The following is a 16,451-nucleotide window of genomic DNA, read 5'->3' on the forward strand; positions in this document are numbered from 1 at the left end:
GAGAAATAGATTTACCGGTAAGTAAAATCTTATTATTGATTCCTGGTAAAACATTTAACGAAAAATACGAATAGGCTCATTTATCAATGAGTGATAAATTTCACTGTGAGTGATAAATTGCACCAGCCAGTCATCTCCTAACTGCCATGTCACAGGCTGTTGTTTAAAAATGACAGTTAGGAGCTGGTTGGTTGGTACATTAGCACCGTGCTATTTATCACTCTCCACGGCTTGATAAATCTGGGCCATAGTGTTTGAAAAATGACAGTTAGGGAGCTGATTGGCTGGTACAATTTATCACTCACAGTGAAATGTATCACTCATTGATAAATGAGCCTATAAATACAATTTGCAAATGGGGTCAACATATTTAATCATCAATGGATTAGTAATGTACTTTTTTCTTTTATTTATGTTTCATTCGAACACTTCACCTCAGTAATTACTGTTGAGCTCTTTCCTTATACGACATCATGGGATGGAGGAGTTAATGTTAGGAACAAGTTGCTTTTTGCCTGAGAGACCAGCAATGAGATTAGCGGAACCTACAGCGAGCAAATGAATGGTAGTGAAAAAAATAGGTCTGATCTTATGTCAGAGCAGAAGCATTATGAGAAGGTAGTGCATTGTCATTATAAATTGAGCGTACTCATTCTTTAATAAAGGTAAAATAATTGATAATGCAAATCCTGTTTTTAATAACCTGTTTAACTGCATTGTAAAAAGAATTTGATCATACATAATGCTAAAATAAATTTACATAAATCGATTAGACCGAGCAGTAGGCTGAACAGAGTACATGAAAAGACTAATTTGACTGAGGATGGTAATTTGGCATCATGCAAGTGACAAAAAAAGGGGGACAATAATCTTTTTATACAGAATTTATCAATCATATCTATTTATGTAAAGTGTCTACATAAATATTCCTATCTCCTGGCTGGCTGATATGGGATTGTGAGTATGAATGCACTGGCAGGTTATACTATCTACAAGCACTAAACACTGCCTGCCCATTTTCAAATCAGTCCTTTATAGATCTGTTATCAGCTAGACAGGTCTGTGCTGCATTCACAGTGTTCTGTGTGTAGTGTTCAGCATTTCCATTGTCCCCTATTTACCCTCACCCTGCAAATTTGGAATTTTAATAAGTACAAGAAACCCCCTTATATAAACATATTAGGGTATATGCACTAGTTGCATACAAATAAACATTGATATAATAACATAAAAGTATACTTTTGTGTGGGGTTTTTTTTTGTCACAAGAATCAAATTAAAAAATTTACCCGGAGGACTAAACAAATGAAAATGTACCCTCGATTTAATCATCCAAAGTAGCCCCAGTCATTGAGGAATTAAATTGGGACTGTTGGGAGGTATGTGATTAGAAATAGGTGATTTGTCTGGTACTGGATAGCACTCACTAGTGGCCTGGTCACTATGCAGCCCATATTGCTTCTCATTGGAAGAAGACATTACTGCACCCAGAAAGATTCACTTAAAGTGTGACTACATTTACTGTTAAATCATATGTAATAATAGTACTATTTTGTAGCGTGTGTAATAACAAAAATTATTAATATATCTATTAACCTGCCTTTTTATTACATAGGAATATGGAGGATATTTGAGCACCCGTCTTCTTACTTCCATGGGAGATGATCTCTTCACATGTGGAGCAGCTCTCTCTCCAATAACAGATTTTAAACTATATGGTAAGAAGATTGTTGGAGAAATAAATATATATATATATATATATATATATGTATATATATATATATATATATATATATATATATAGTCTTGACAATGTATAATGTTTTGTTGTAGTAGGTTCAGGGTACCCCCTCATCTTCCAAGAAATGTTGTAATTCCTACAGCCTGTAGATGTCTCTATTGTCTCTACAGCCTGCAGAGAGCATTGGTCTTATTTGTAGACTTTATTTATAGACATCAGTAATGAGTATGACTTTTGTTTCTGTCATTTTACAGTTCTATAAGTTTAATGTTGCATCCCCTGGAAATAATGGTACCCTTATTGAAGTTGACAGATATGTAGCACTGGTTCTTGGTGACCCTGTGTTAGGATTGTGGAGAGCACTAGTCCTGAAAACTAAGCAATACCAGAATGGAGGGACCTAGACATAAGGGAACTTTTGCTTTACAGCATTCCACATTTAGCCATGCCTATCATCAAGATACTGTATATGCATAACTTCAAACAATTAAATAAGCAGTGTCCCTAATTTGTCCCAAACCTCACCCTGATCACCAAGAAACACCAACTTTTGGGGTAAAACTCTGTCCAAGTTGGGATAGATGGGAGGAATATACGTGTTTTGTAGAAAGCTGAGCCAATTATGTTTTATGTTTGTAGAATCTTATTGTATAGGCATAACATAATAAAATGGGTCCTCCTTTTAGGATTATTTCTTTGTTACAGGGTGTATACTATCAAATGTAGGTCACATTTTGGTGTTGTTAGAAATAGTGGCCCTTTATAGCACTGGCGAGTTGGAGCATAGATATTCCAATAATTTGTTCAGAAGGAACCCACACAAAATGGAATTACAAACCTAATAATGTTAGATGGGGAAACCTTTAAAAGACGTAAGGTAAATAGTAAGTGGAAAAGAAGCTTCAGATAATGAACCTTCTAATTATCCTCAATTGAATACAACAGTGTAGGTTTAAGACCTATAGGGTGCCGCTGCCACTTTGCAGAATTGAAAAGGTTAACTGAAATCCATAATATTGACAGAGGGTTAATATACCTGTAGCTCCGCACTCCGACTTCTGGTTGGTAACTGGTCACTTCAGTCGGCTGGTAGCCATTTACTCAAATGGAACGGAAACCCTTGTACAGAATTATCAGCAAGTATTGAGACAGTTGCAACATAAAAAAAACATTCAGTAAGTTGTTCTATTCCAAAATCCTTACAATATCACAAGCACTGAAGCAAGCTGCACCATTCAGTGAATAAATAGGTTTTGTTACAGACACCAGTCCAGTAACTTCTAGTGATCCTATTGGAAACCTTGCGGTGGATTCAGGGGCCTGCGTAGTAGAGAAATGCAGGCGATGTGCCCTAGAGCATGCATTCTGCACAGTGTAGTCCTCTGTATGTACAGGAAATGTGTGCCCTGCACAGGGGCGGATTGGCCCTGGAACTGCACAACGCCTGTCCCCCATGCCGGGTCATGCTATGTAAAGGGGGGTACTCACGGAGCGATAATCTAAGCAATCTGACTAGATTGCTTAGATTTTAAGCATGATCGCTCCGTGTGTACTCCCCACAGCGATAGCGATGCGCAGCCCTGCACATCGCTGTCGCTGGTGCTAGATTGGCCTGCCATGCAGGCCAATCTAGCAGGTCGCGCATTTCACCCGCTGGGTGCAATGAGTGGCCCACCCGTCTCCCCTTGCACGCTCAGCACACATCGCACTGTGCTGAGCGGAGGGAGAGATGTGTGCTGAGCGGTTCGCTCTGCACACATCTCTCCCACATCGGCCCGTTAATACGGGCCTTAAGATCGCATGTCATTGAATTGACCCACTAAGGCCACTGTTTTACACCGTTCTTAAAGGCACTATAATAAGTCATATTTCACTGATGTTACTATCTACAGATGTGTGTGTTCTTTTGTATTTATGAAGTGCATATATATTGCCATGCAGCCTGCTCCATAAATAATAATACATTCAGGTGTAGCCGAGTTCTGGCACACTGTAGCTTGCCTTATCAGGCAGCACCTGCTCTAAACAGCATTTACACAGCTCTTTTGAAGCTCCTCCATTGTTCATGTTGGCATCTGAAGTGCTGTACTTTCCTGTTTGATATTTATTCACATGGGAGGAGAGTGGTGGTGAGAAGAGAAGTAGGGAGCAGGAGGGATGATTAAAGGACCACTCATGGCTGACTGTACAAACTGCCTTGTTCAGGAATGTCCTTCTCCAAAGACAGAACACAAAAAAACAGAAAGTGAAACTTATTCAGAGCTGCACACAAATCTGTTCTGCAGATAGATGTTTCTATGTTTCGTACGGGTGGTATTCATGTGACCGGCGGTCTGCTGACCGACAGTCACATGACCTCCTCCACCATCCCGCCGGCTCACTATCCCGATGGTCGGCATGCCGACCAACAGGGACTATTTCCACTCGTGGGTGTCCACGACACCCATAGAGTGGGAATAGAACCCGTGGCGACCGCAGGTCGCCACCGAGCCCGCAAGGGGCTTGCTGTACTCGGCCCTCCCCGCCGGTAATCCCTGCGTCGGTATGCTGCCGGGATCCCAGCGTCGGTAAGCTGACTGGCGGTCAGGAGACCGCCGGTCAGCCATACTACACCCTTTCGTACTGTGCATGCTCCAAAGCAGAGATTTCCACAACTTTCAGCAGCTATGGGCGATTCTGAGACATACACATCTTAGTGTCATCTCCAAGAATATTTGATCTCTTGCACCATGTCAATGCACGCTGATAGTAATGACGCTATTTTCACAAGTCCTTGAATAGGGGCATAGAGTCGGCCAACTATGAATACAGGTGAAATTCGCTTTACAGGTGAAATACAAGAAAGAAAGAATAATATTGAAGTTATTGTATCTTTAATGTCACAGCACTTCTTACATTGTAGCTCTGTTATTTTATTTCTTTTAAGCTTCTGCTTTTTCAGAAAGATATTTGGGATTACATACTATTGACAATGGAGCGTATGAGGTATGTACATATAACAAATATACATATATTTATTAAGCAGTGTAAAAACCATAATAATCATGAATTCATGTATAGCATTGCCAGCAGAGGCGGATTGGCCATAGGGTTCACAGGGAAGATTCCCGGTGGGCCGACGCACCCTTGGGGCCTGTTTTGTTTGAGGACATGTGGTCCTTATTATAGACATAATGAATAAGATGTAAAATAATTTGCATATATGAAAATGACTTTGCCACTTAGCCTGTGATTGCAGATGATCTAGTGTATGCTCTGGCTGCCTGCTTGGCTGACATATAAGATTGAGTGAATAGTGATTGGGATACGGTTGGTGTAATAAGCAAGAAAATATATCTTTCTAAAGAATGATATAGTTTCCTAAATTCTAAAGGTGTATCATATAATGTGCTCATAATATTTAATTTTATTTATTTTTAAATTCCCCCTTGATGCTAGACATCCCACTATCTGGAAAGTCTTGGGGGGAGGGTGCTGCTGCCATGGCCCATGGCTAGACCTTACACCTCTGGTGCTGCCCATGTGGGGCCACTAGTACAAATTTTTCCAGGGCCGCTTTTTGTTCCCAATCCACCTCTGATTGACAGGGTATAAAAAAAATTATGTCATATTGGTATCATTGGAAACCACAAATTTACTAAAAATCACTTTTGCAAATTCCTCCACTTCACACCAAAATTGTGTCAAAGTCGCACCTCAATGCACTAAATCAATGCACTGATTTTTTTTGAGCATGTTCACATGTACCAACCATTCTTTTGCCTAAGACCCATCAAAAGCAGCACCACCAAAGTCGCATCTCAATGCACCTGCAACATGTGCATGTTTGAAAGAAGTGGGGCAAAAAAGACGTGACCCCCCTCCCTCCCTCCCCCAAAGCATAACCAGCAGTGGGCTTTTTGAAGCTGGTGCAGGCTGTGAAAAATGTGGAGGATGCCCACATTTCAGCTCTGCCCCCCACCCCTGTCCCATGAATTTTCATTACCAGGGCCAGCTGCAAAAAGCTTGATGCAGGCACCCCACGTTATTTTTTTTACTTTTTTACTTTTTGTTTTAATACTTTTACAGACAAAAGCATGCACGGATCTTACTGAACTGTTGCAGGTGCATTGAGGTGCAAATTTTGTGCGTCTTTTATTGTGGGATTTCTGCAGGGTAAACAACAAAATCGCGCCTATACCTACACACTATACTGCGACACAATACAACATTGGAAGAAATAGACACAAGTGAAAACGCTTGTTAATAAATGTGTGCTTTTTGTTCCAGCTATTAGGGGCGATTAAATCGCCCCAAATTAATTCTTAGTAAATTGCCACCTTAGTCTTGCATGATCTGTATCTTTATTTATACAAGTTGCATACATTTAAAAATAATATATCACAGACACACACACACACACACACACACACACACACACACACACACACACACACACACACACACACACACACACACACACACACACACACACAGTGGTATGTTTCGGTAGGGACAAGCAGGAATATTGATCCTGAACCTCTCATTAACTATGATGTAATCAGGAATGGCATTCCTGATGCTGTTATGGGCTATATCTAATTAATATCCCTTTTGAGTGCTTTTTTTCTGAATACTATCTATCTATCTATCTATCTATCTATCTATCTATCTGTGTCTGTCTGTCTGTCTGTCTGTCTGTCTGTCTATCTATCTATCTATCTATCTGTCAGTCTATGGGGTATATGCAATTGTGGTCGAATTCCCGAAATTGGCGAATTTCGGGTCATTTTCGACCAAAAAAAAAAATTCGCCTATGCAATGCAGTGCTTTCCGACCAAAAAACGGACTTTCAAAATTCGACTTTTTGAAATTCGACTTTTTGCAAATTCGACTTTTCTGCAATGATACAAGTGCTGCAATTCGACCAAAGCATATTCAATTCAAGTTTGGAAATTCGACAGCAGTGCTTTTAGACAGCAAATTCGTCATTTTCAATCCGCCACACTTTGGAGGGTGAAAACAAATAAAAAAATTTTAAATATGTTTTTTTTGGTGTTTTTTTTTGGGGGAATAGCAGATCTATTTATATTAGAAGGGATTAGGTACTTTTTTTTTTTTGGGGGGAGGCACAAATATTATTTATATATTTTTTAAAATATTATTATTATTTTTTTATTTTTTTTATTGCTGGAACGGTAAAATCAGAAAAAAAAATGGCGTGGGGTCCCCCCTCCAAAGCATAACCAGCCTCGGGCTCATTGAGCTGGTCCTGGTTCTAAAAATGCGGGGAAAAAATTGACAGGGGATCCCCCGTATTTTTAAAACCAGCACCGGGCTCTGCGCCTGGTGCTGGTGCCAAAAATACGGGGGACAAAAAGAGTAGGGGTCCCCCGTATTTTTAACACCAGCATCGGGCTCCACTAGCTGGACAGATAATGCCACAGCCGGGGGTCACTTTTATGCCGTGCCCTGCGGCCGTGGCATCAAATATCCAACTAGTCACCCCTGGCCGGGGTACCCTGGGGGAGTGGGGACCCCTTCAATCAAGGGGTCCCCCCCCCCAGCCACCCAAGGGCCAGGGGTGAAGCCCGAGGCTGTCCCCCCCCATCCAATGGGCTGCGGATGGGGGGGCTGATAGCCTTTGTGATAAAAAAAAGATATTGTTTTTTCCATTAGTACTACAAGTCCCAGCAAGCCTCCCCCGCAATCTGGTACTTGGAGAACCACAAGTACCAGCATGCGGGAGAAAAGCGGGCCCGCTGGTACCTGTAGTACTACTGGGAAAAAAATACCCAAATAAAAACAGGACACACACACCGTCGACAGTAAAACTTTATTTCACACTACCGACACACACATACTTACCTATGTTCACACGCCGACATCGGTCCTCTTCTCCATGTAGAATCCACGGATACCTGAAAAGCAAAGTTCAATATACTCACCTCAGGGTCCAGAGATAAATCCACGTACTTGGCAAAAAAAGAAAACGCAAATACCCGCTCCAGAACGGACTGAAAGGGGTCCCATGCTGACACATGGGACACCTTTCCACGATTGAGACCTGTCAGTGACAGCTGTCACTGACAGGTCTCTAAGCCAATCAGGAAGCGCAACTTCGTTGCGCTCACCTGATTGGCTGATCGCTGTGACAGCGCATCGCACAGCTCCCTCCATTATATTCAATGGTGGGAACTTAGCGGCTAGCGGTGAGGTCACCCGCCGGTCAGCGGCTGACCGGCGGGTGACCCCACCGCTAGCCGCAAAGTTCCCACCATTGAAAGTAATGGAGCGGCTTTGCGAGGCGCTGTCAGAGTACAGACGGCGTCCAGCCAATCAGGTGAGCGCCACGGCAGTAGCGCTTCCTGATTGGCTGAAGGGACATCAGTGACAGGAGTCACGTGATGTCCCGGCATTCGGGGAAAGGAGTCTAATGTGAAAACATTGGACCCCTTTCATTAGTCCGGTGGATCGTGTTCGGTTTGTTTTTTTACAAAGTACGTGGATTTACCTCTGGACCTGGACCTCTGGACGCTGGAAGGTGAGTATAATTTTTTGACAGGTACCCTCGGATCGTCGGAGATCGTTGCAGTCGGCGTGTCAACACAGGTAAGTATGTGTGTGTCGGCGTATGAAATAAAGTTTTACTATCAAGGTGTGTGTGTCCTGTTTTTATTTGGGTATTTTTTTCCCAGTAGTACTACAGGTACCAGCGGGCCCGTTTTTCTCCCGCATGCTGGTACTTGTGGTTCTCCAAGTACCAGCTTGCGGGGGAGGCTTGCTGGGACTTGTAGTACTAATGGAAAAAACAATATCTTTTTTTTTATCACAAAGGCTATCAGCCCCCCCATCCGCAGCCCATTGGATGGGGGGGGACAGCCTCGGGCTTCACCCCTGGCCCTTGGGTGGCTGGGGGGGGGACCCCTTGATTGAAGGGGTCCCCACTCCCCCAGGGTACCCCGGCCAGGGGTGACTAGTTGGATATTTGATGCCACGGCCGCAGGGCACGGCATAAAAGTGACCCCCGGCTGTGGCATTATCTGTCCAGCTAGTGGAGCCCGATGCTGGTGTTAAAAATACGGGGGACCCCTACTCTTTTTGTCCCCCGTATTTTTGGCACCAGCATCAGGCGCAGAGCCCGGTGCTGGTTTTAAAAATACGGGGGATCCCTGGCCGATTTTTCCCCTGCATTTTTAGAACCAGGACCAGCTCGATGAGCCCGAGGCTGGTTATGCTTTGGAGGGGGGACCCCACGCCATTTTTATTTCGGGTTTTTCCCCGTTTTTTCCCGTTTTTTAAAATCGCGGCAAAATCCGCCAAATCGGCCGATTTTCGCCCGCGACTCTGGCGAATCCGTTTTTCATTGCATATGGTGAATTCCGGAAGCCACCTTCCGGAATTCACCTGGCGAATTTGGTCGAATTGAAAAAACGGCGATAATTGCCGCGAATTCGCCCGCTATTGCATATACCCCTATGTATCTATCTGTCTGTCTATGTATCCAGGGCCGGTCCTTGCCCTGGTGGCGCCCCGGGCAAAAGTTAGGGGTGTGGCTTAATACAGGGGCGTGGTCAGTCACGCCCCCATTTGCAGCGCCGCTGAAAGGAAATAGAAAAACAAAAACAAAGCATACTTACTATCCCCGCTCCTGATTCCAGACCTGCAGACCTCCGCCGGCGCCGCTCTTCTCCTCGGATCTATGGGAGAGATGTCAGTCATGACGTCTCTCCCATAGCACAGCATAGGCACCAGAGGTCAATTATGACCCCTAGCGTCTGTGCCACAATGCTGTGCGGTGCGCGATGACGTCATCGCGCACCGTACAGCAAAGGTCCTCTCCATGAAGGGAAACTAGACGCTTAGCGTCTGATTCCCTTCACAGCAGGGGGACCAGCGACACAAAGGGAAACTAGATGCGTAGCGTCTGGTTCCCTTCTCACAGCGGGGCGGGGGGGCACTGCTGGGGGGCACACTGCACAGTGGCGGATCTTGCCATGGTGCGGCACCCTCCGGAAGGCGGCGCCCCGGGCAAAAGTCCTGCTTGCCCGTGGCAAGATCCGCTACTGTATGTATCCATTAAATAGCTTCACCCCCCAGAATCAACGTTTTTGAACCTATTTTTCCAGAAAAATAGCACTGTATATTTCTATAAACACATAAACATGACATGGCAGCATTTTTCATCATAGAACATTTTAGAACATTCTGAATAGGAAAGTTCTTCCCTAACCCAATTCTATCTGAAAGCAATTTCTCACATAATAAGGGATGAAACAATGATTTAATAAATATAGATTATACATGGATTCCTTCATTAATTGTTTTCAAACACTAACACAATTAACATATTTAACAATTACAGAAAGACTTTGCTATTTTGCAATATAAAACTTAGATTTTTGAATGTAGAAACACAGAAACTGTGTTTTTTTTAAATTTCAAATGAAATAAAAATCTATTAAATTTGCCTTGAAATCCATATCCTTTGTTCCATTCAAATAACAAGACCTCTGTGACTTTTCATTGTAGCTTATCAGTCATTTCTGTAAAGCCAATTTTCTATCCTTTCACTATAGATAGGCTCTTTAATCTATGTTTCCACAGTTGGCCAAAGTAACAGTTCGAGAGTCCTTATCGAATACAGCTAAATTTCTGATTATCCACGCTACTGCAGATGGTGAGTAATGCTTTATTAATCCTTAATCTATTCCATAATGATAAGAAACTATTAGACAGATGCTCCTCACTGAGCAGTTAGAAAATGTGCTTTAATTAATTTGTCCCCTCTACTGATACTAATCTTATTTTACAGAAAAGATCCACTTCCAACACACTGCGGAACTCATAACGAATTTAGTCAAAGCCAAAGCCAATTATTCCTTACTGGTGAGTTTCTTTTTCGCAGACCTGTTTATGTAGCTGGTATACAGACCCAATTCAAAGACACAGCAGCAGCACAATAGCCCAAGGCACTCCTAAATGTGCCCTAGCTCATTTCCATACTGCTTTCTCTGCCCCCAATAACAAAGCAAACTGAAGATTTTTGTTAAACTGCGCTGTAGCTCGTGGCCATGCTAAAGTCATTTTAAATAAATTAGGCAAATGGGTGGCTGTGGTATGTTATGTCGACATGTTTGATTGTTGACAGTCAAAATGTCTTTATGTTAATTTACAGATATGTTGATATTGTCATAATGCCAACATGTTCATTTTGTTGACATGTTGTCATTCAGTATGTCGGCATATCACTTTTCATTATTTTAGCTTAACCCTAGCACAAAAATGCACTGTAGACATTGTGACTGTCGACATGCACAGTGATGACATAATTAGCATGTGGAGATTAATGCCCATGTTGACATTCCGACTAAACATTCAGAACATTCTGACTAGATACCATATACATACCATATACACCCATGGCCCGCAGCATCCCTGGGGGGGGGGGGGGGGGGAGGTGTTAGGGCACCACCCTGTCACCACTGCTCTGCATAGCAGTGCGGTAGTGAATGGATGACGCATGTCAGCAGGAGGAGGCTGGGGAGTGCTGGGCAAGCCCAACACATGATGTAAAATGGGGTCCCGACATGAGATCACACCACCAAAATCTCATACACCAGGACACCTGAGATCACGCATATAGTTCCGGGACTCCATTTTCAAAAGTTGCTGGCTGGCTGGCAACTTTCAGCCTGGGGGGCAGACTCAAGCAAGTGGCCCAGCTTTTCACAGGGAATGCAATGCAAAAATAGCCCTGGAACACTAAAACACTGGCCCGTGGGGGGGGGGGGGGGCAGATGGCACCCTGCCCCCCTGCCCAGCCAGCCCCTGGGTATGCATATAGGTTCTCAGATTGGAAGGAAATTCTTTTAAAGTGCAAGTGTACTATGCAACCTTCAATCTTGTATATACAGTATGCAACATTCATTCAGGACAACAAGGGTTAAGCCTGGTGTGAACAGTAGTATATGCTTCTGGTTTATGCCAGGAGGTGTAGCTTTACTATGTTATTAGTAAATGCTTAAATACAGTGCACAATATAATACTTCTGCGTATAGTGGTGGTCATTCCGAGTTGTTCGCTCGCTAGCCGTTTTTTAGCAGCCGTGCAAACGCTATGCCGCCTCCCACTGGGAGTGTATGTTAGCTTAGCAGAAGTGCGAACGAAAGGATCGCAGAGCGGCTACAAAGTTTTTTTGTGCAGTTTTAGAATAGCTCAATACCTACTCAGCGCTTGCGATCACTTCAGACTGTTCAGTTCCTGTTTTGACGTCACAGTCACGCCTGCAAAGGCAAAATTAAAGTTTTTATCAAACTCAAATGAATGCACACATCTGTTGCCTCCGCATTTAGTAGATGAAAGGGGAATATTCTTTACTTCTGCTGACTGATTCCTAATATCACTGCTTTTATTCTAAAAAAAACTACAACAGTCACATAATTATGGTACAGGTTGAGTATCCCATATCCAAATATTCCGAAATACGGAATATTCCGAAATACAGACTTTTTTTGCGTGAGAGTGAGATAGTGAAGCCTTTGTTTTTTGATGGCTCAATGTACACAAACTTTGTTTAATACACACAGTTATTAAAAATATTGTATTAAATGACCTTCAGGCTGTGTGTATAAGGTGTATATGAAACATAAATGAATTGTGTGACTATAGATACACTTTGTTCAATGCACAAAGTTACAAAAAATATTGGCTAAAATGACCTTCAGGCTGTGTGTATAAGGTGTATATGTAACATAAATGCATTCTGTGCTTGGACTTAGGTCCCATCACCATGATATCTCATTATGGTATGCAATTATTCCAAAATACGGAAAAATCCGATATCCAAAATACCTCTGGTCCCAAGCATTTTGGATAAGGGATACTCAACCTGTATTAGCATAAGTGGGTGGCTTTGAGCCAATCAAAAGCGGACGTCAATCGTGATCTTCACCCATTTAAATTTTTGCAGCAGGGGTCCGGTGACCCCAATTGAAAACTACACAGTGACTCTATTGTGCAAACTGACCACACTAGCACAGGCAGATTGTGATTTTTTTTTTATGGCTTACAAATTAAAATCACTAGTCGCACAGCACACTTTCCCAGAAAGCTTCTAGAGGGGAAACATTCCAAACCATGATTGTCGTATTGAAGAATGAATCTGCTGACTAATCATGTGATACATCCTCCATGCGTTCTGACATATCTGCATGTTATTACAAACTTGCGATGCAGTAATACTGCTGTACCACGGGCTGTCTGTGGTTTGCTTCCTGGGCCAAAAGTTGGTATACTTCCATGGAGACTACTGATGCAGAAACTGTTTGAAGCACCACAGCTGACCTCCTTACAGTCTTCCCTAAATGTTCAACACTGGTGCAATGGGGTAATTTTACTAAGATGGGAGTTCTATTTAAGATGGGATGTTGCCCATGGCAACCAGATTCCAAATATTATCTTCTAGAAGGTGCTGGATAAATGAGAAGTAGAATCTGATTGGTTGCTATGGCAAAACATCCCATCTTAAGTAGAACTCCCATCTTAGTAAATTTACCCCAATATGTCTATTAAACTTCTCACAAGTGTTGCTGTATTAGCCTGGGAAAAGAATGTGACATCTGTTATTGACAAAAAACAACTCTAGCTGACATTATCAGTTTCACAGCTAGAACTGATATTATGCAACATTTGAAACTGAATAATGATTCCATTAAATTCACATTCTGATTATATAGAAGAAAAACATTTTAACTGTGTTTAATCAGTGTTCTAGCACTACCACCTTACTTCTAATGTTTTTCATTATATTGTTTCTACCTAACACCATTTGTTAGAGAGCTTTCTGTGTAGCCATATACTGTATAATTTATTTATGACCAATTTATCTCAGTTGTATAATAGATAGTTTCCAATTTATTAAAGAATAATTATATATTTTAAGCGGAGGCCATCATTTAAAAACAAAAACATCCAATAAACATTCGTTGTGGGAAAAGGATTTGCACAATCTCTTCAACTAACGCTCATTGGGCCTGATTCACAGATGCACGCAGTTTCGATTCTTTTGAAACTGGCCAATGTTTTGTCTACTAACCATGTGACTCAGCCACACTGCGCATGTACAACGATGGTCTTGTGAAGACAGTGTGGCTTTAGGGCCTTATTCAGAGTTGTTAGCAAACAAAAAAAGTTAGCAATTGGGCAAAACCATATTGTAGTGCAGGTGGGGCAGATGTAACATGTGCAGACAGATTAGATTTGGGTGGGGTGTGTTCAAACTGGAATCTAAATTGCAGTGTAAAAATAAAGCAGACAGTATTTATCCTGCACAGAAACAATATAACTCACCCAAATCTAAATCTATCTGCACATGTTACATCTGCCACACCTGTACTGCAACATGGGTTTGCCCAATTGCTAACTTTTTTTGTTTGCCTAAGGCCCGTACACACTGGTCGATGTATCGGCCGTTCTCTTGAACGGCCGATACATCGCGGGACCGTCGGCCAGTGTGTACGGGCGATACGTCTGTGAACTCCGTCGTTCACAGACGTATCGCGTCGGCCGCGCAGCACAGCCGACAGCCAATATATCTAACGATATATTGGCCCGTCGCTGTGTGTGTACGGGGCGGTCGTCCGACCGCCCGTATACATGCTGCGGCGGCCGGCGGTGATTGACAGGTGAACTGGGCGGGCGCGAGCGCCCGCCCGCCCAGTTCATGACGTCAGTCCCCCGACGGATCGGGAAGTGTGTATGCACAGCACACTGCCCGATCCGTACATAGATATATCTGCAGATCAATTGATCTGCAGATATATCTAATAGTGTGTACCCACCTTTAGATGCAGTTTGAATAACAGCCAGAAACTGTTTGGAAAGGTAATGGGGAGTGACGGCTAAATGCAGGCATGTTACAACCATTTTGAGGGATCACTGCCAACAACTGCTTCTTTGGACGCAGGGCTTTTGGCCCCAGCATATCAATTATGACACATATTCTGAGCTGCCATAGGCTCAGGGGACCGATGGTTCAACCAATGTTCGTTATGTGCAACCAGTGCTGTGTCTTTGGATGCAAGTGGCAGATCTGAGAAGTCACTGGTGGTCATCTCTTTACAAATGGCTCCTGCTTCATTTGCATATCTTCTCAGATCTGCTGTGACTATAGATGCAGCACAGACCAGATTTGCATACACCTCTGAATCCGGTACATAGGTGGTCATTCCGAGTTGATCGCTCGCTAGCAGTTTTTAGCAGCCGTGCAAACGCTATGCCGCCTCCCACTGGGAGTGTATTTTAGCTTAGCAGAAGTGCGAACGAAAGGATCGCAGAGCGGCTACAAAATAATTTTGTGCAGTTTCAGAGTAGCTTCAGACCTACTCAGCGCTTGCAGTCACTTCAGACTATTCAGTTCCTGTTTTGACGTCACGAACGCGCCCTGCGTTCGCCCAGCCACGCCTGTGTTTTTCCTGGCACGCCTGCATTTTTTCGAACACTCTCTGAAAATGGTCAGTTGACACCCAGAAACGCCCACTTCATGTCAATCACTCTGCGGCCAACAGTGCGACTGAAAAGCTTTGCTAGACCTTGTGTGAAACGACATCGTTCGTTGTAACAGTACGACGCACGTGTGGATTGCGCCGCATACGCATGCGCAGAAGTGACTTTTTTTGCCTGATCACTGCGCAGTGAACAAAAGCAGCTAACGATCAACTCGGAATGACCCCCTTAGTACCGTAGAGACCAATGAGGTTTCCCAGCACAGAAGGTCAACTTCTCCATAATGCCGTAACCAGTGAAATGCATTATTGGTAGCAAAACACAATGTATTGCAATGTAATATATGTAATATAATATATTATATTTTCTAGTGTTATCAATGGAAATAGTTTTGCTCATTTCCCAAAATCATTTATGGGTCACAAATTTATTACATGGTACAAAATGAGGCTTGTTAGTCAGTGTTAAGGCCAGTATTCACGGGCTGATGTGGGAGAGATGTGTGCTGAGCGAACCGCTCAGCACACATCTCTCCCACCACTCAACACAGCGCGATGTGTGCTGAGCGTGCGGGGGGAGACGGGGGGCCGCTCATGTCACCCAGCGGGTGAAATGAAGGACCTGCTAGATTGGCCTGCATGGCAGGCCAATCTAGCACCAGCAATAGCGATGCGCGGGGCTGCGCATCGCTATCGCTGTGAGGGGTACACACGGAGCGATCATGCTTAAAATCTAAGCAATCTAGTCAGATTGCTTCGATTTTAAGCAGAGATCGCTCCGTGAGTACCCCCCTTTATCATGAGCTTGCTACAAATTACTTTTCAGGCTCCATATAACATGATGTACCAGATAATACTGAAGGATCAGCATAACAGCTAAGAAAACCCAACAAAAGAGAGTTGGAAAGTAGACTCTTGTGTGGGAGCACTCAATTCAGAGGATTGGGTGTGTGTTAATCAGTTCTGATAAAACATAATTTTATTAATTCATTATTAAAAGATGATTGTAGGAGTAAATTGTACGTAAATAGTATAGCTACGCGAAAATATAACACTGTGTTGTATGTAATTCATGTGGTTTTCAATACCACAATGAGAACCGGAAATCCAAATATTTGGGCTATTGGTTTTACTGAGATCACAGTAACACCTTTGTATAATATATGACCATCATTTATTCTACAGCAATCCTATTCAGGATTATTTAGTCGTAGAGAATTAAATCAT

General features: G+C 43.0%; 1 protein-coding gene across 3 annotated transcripts in view; it reads left to right on the plus strand.

Annotated features, from left to right (window-relative positions):
- DPP6 (dipeptidyl peptidase like 6) overlaps nucleotides 1-16,451 on the plus strand; it is a 1,916,598-nt gene that overhangs the window by 1,884,840 nt on the left and 15,307 nt on the right. For all 3 annotated transcript variants that reach the window (XM_063921873.1, XM_063921871.1, XM_063921872.1), the window contains exons 22-25: nucleotides 1,615-1,717; nucleotides 4,667-4,725; nucleotides 10,327-10,399; nucleotides 10,535-10,608. In XM_063921873.1, the coding sequence (XP_063777943.1) occupies nucleotides 1,615-1,717; nucleotides 4,667-4,725; nucleotides 10,327-10,399; nucleotides 10,535-10,608 (309 nt within the window). The remainder of the gene's footprint in view (nucleotides 1-1,614; nucleotides 1,718-4,666; nucleotides 4,726-10,326; nucleotides 10,400-10,534; nucleotides 10,609-16,451) is intronic.

This window comes from Pseudophryne corroboree, chromosome 5 (genome assembly GCF_028390025.1).
Source record: "Pseudophryne corroboree isolate aPseCor3 chromosome 5, aPseCor3.hap2, whole genome shotgun sequence".
NCBI lineage: Eukaryota > Metazoa > Chordata > Amphibia > Anura > Myobatrachidae > Pseudophryne > Pseudophryne corroboree.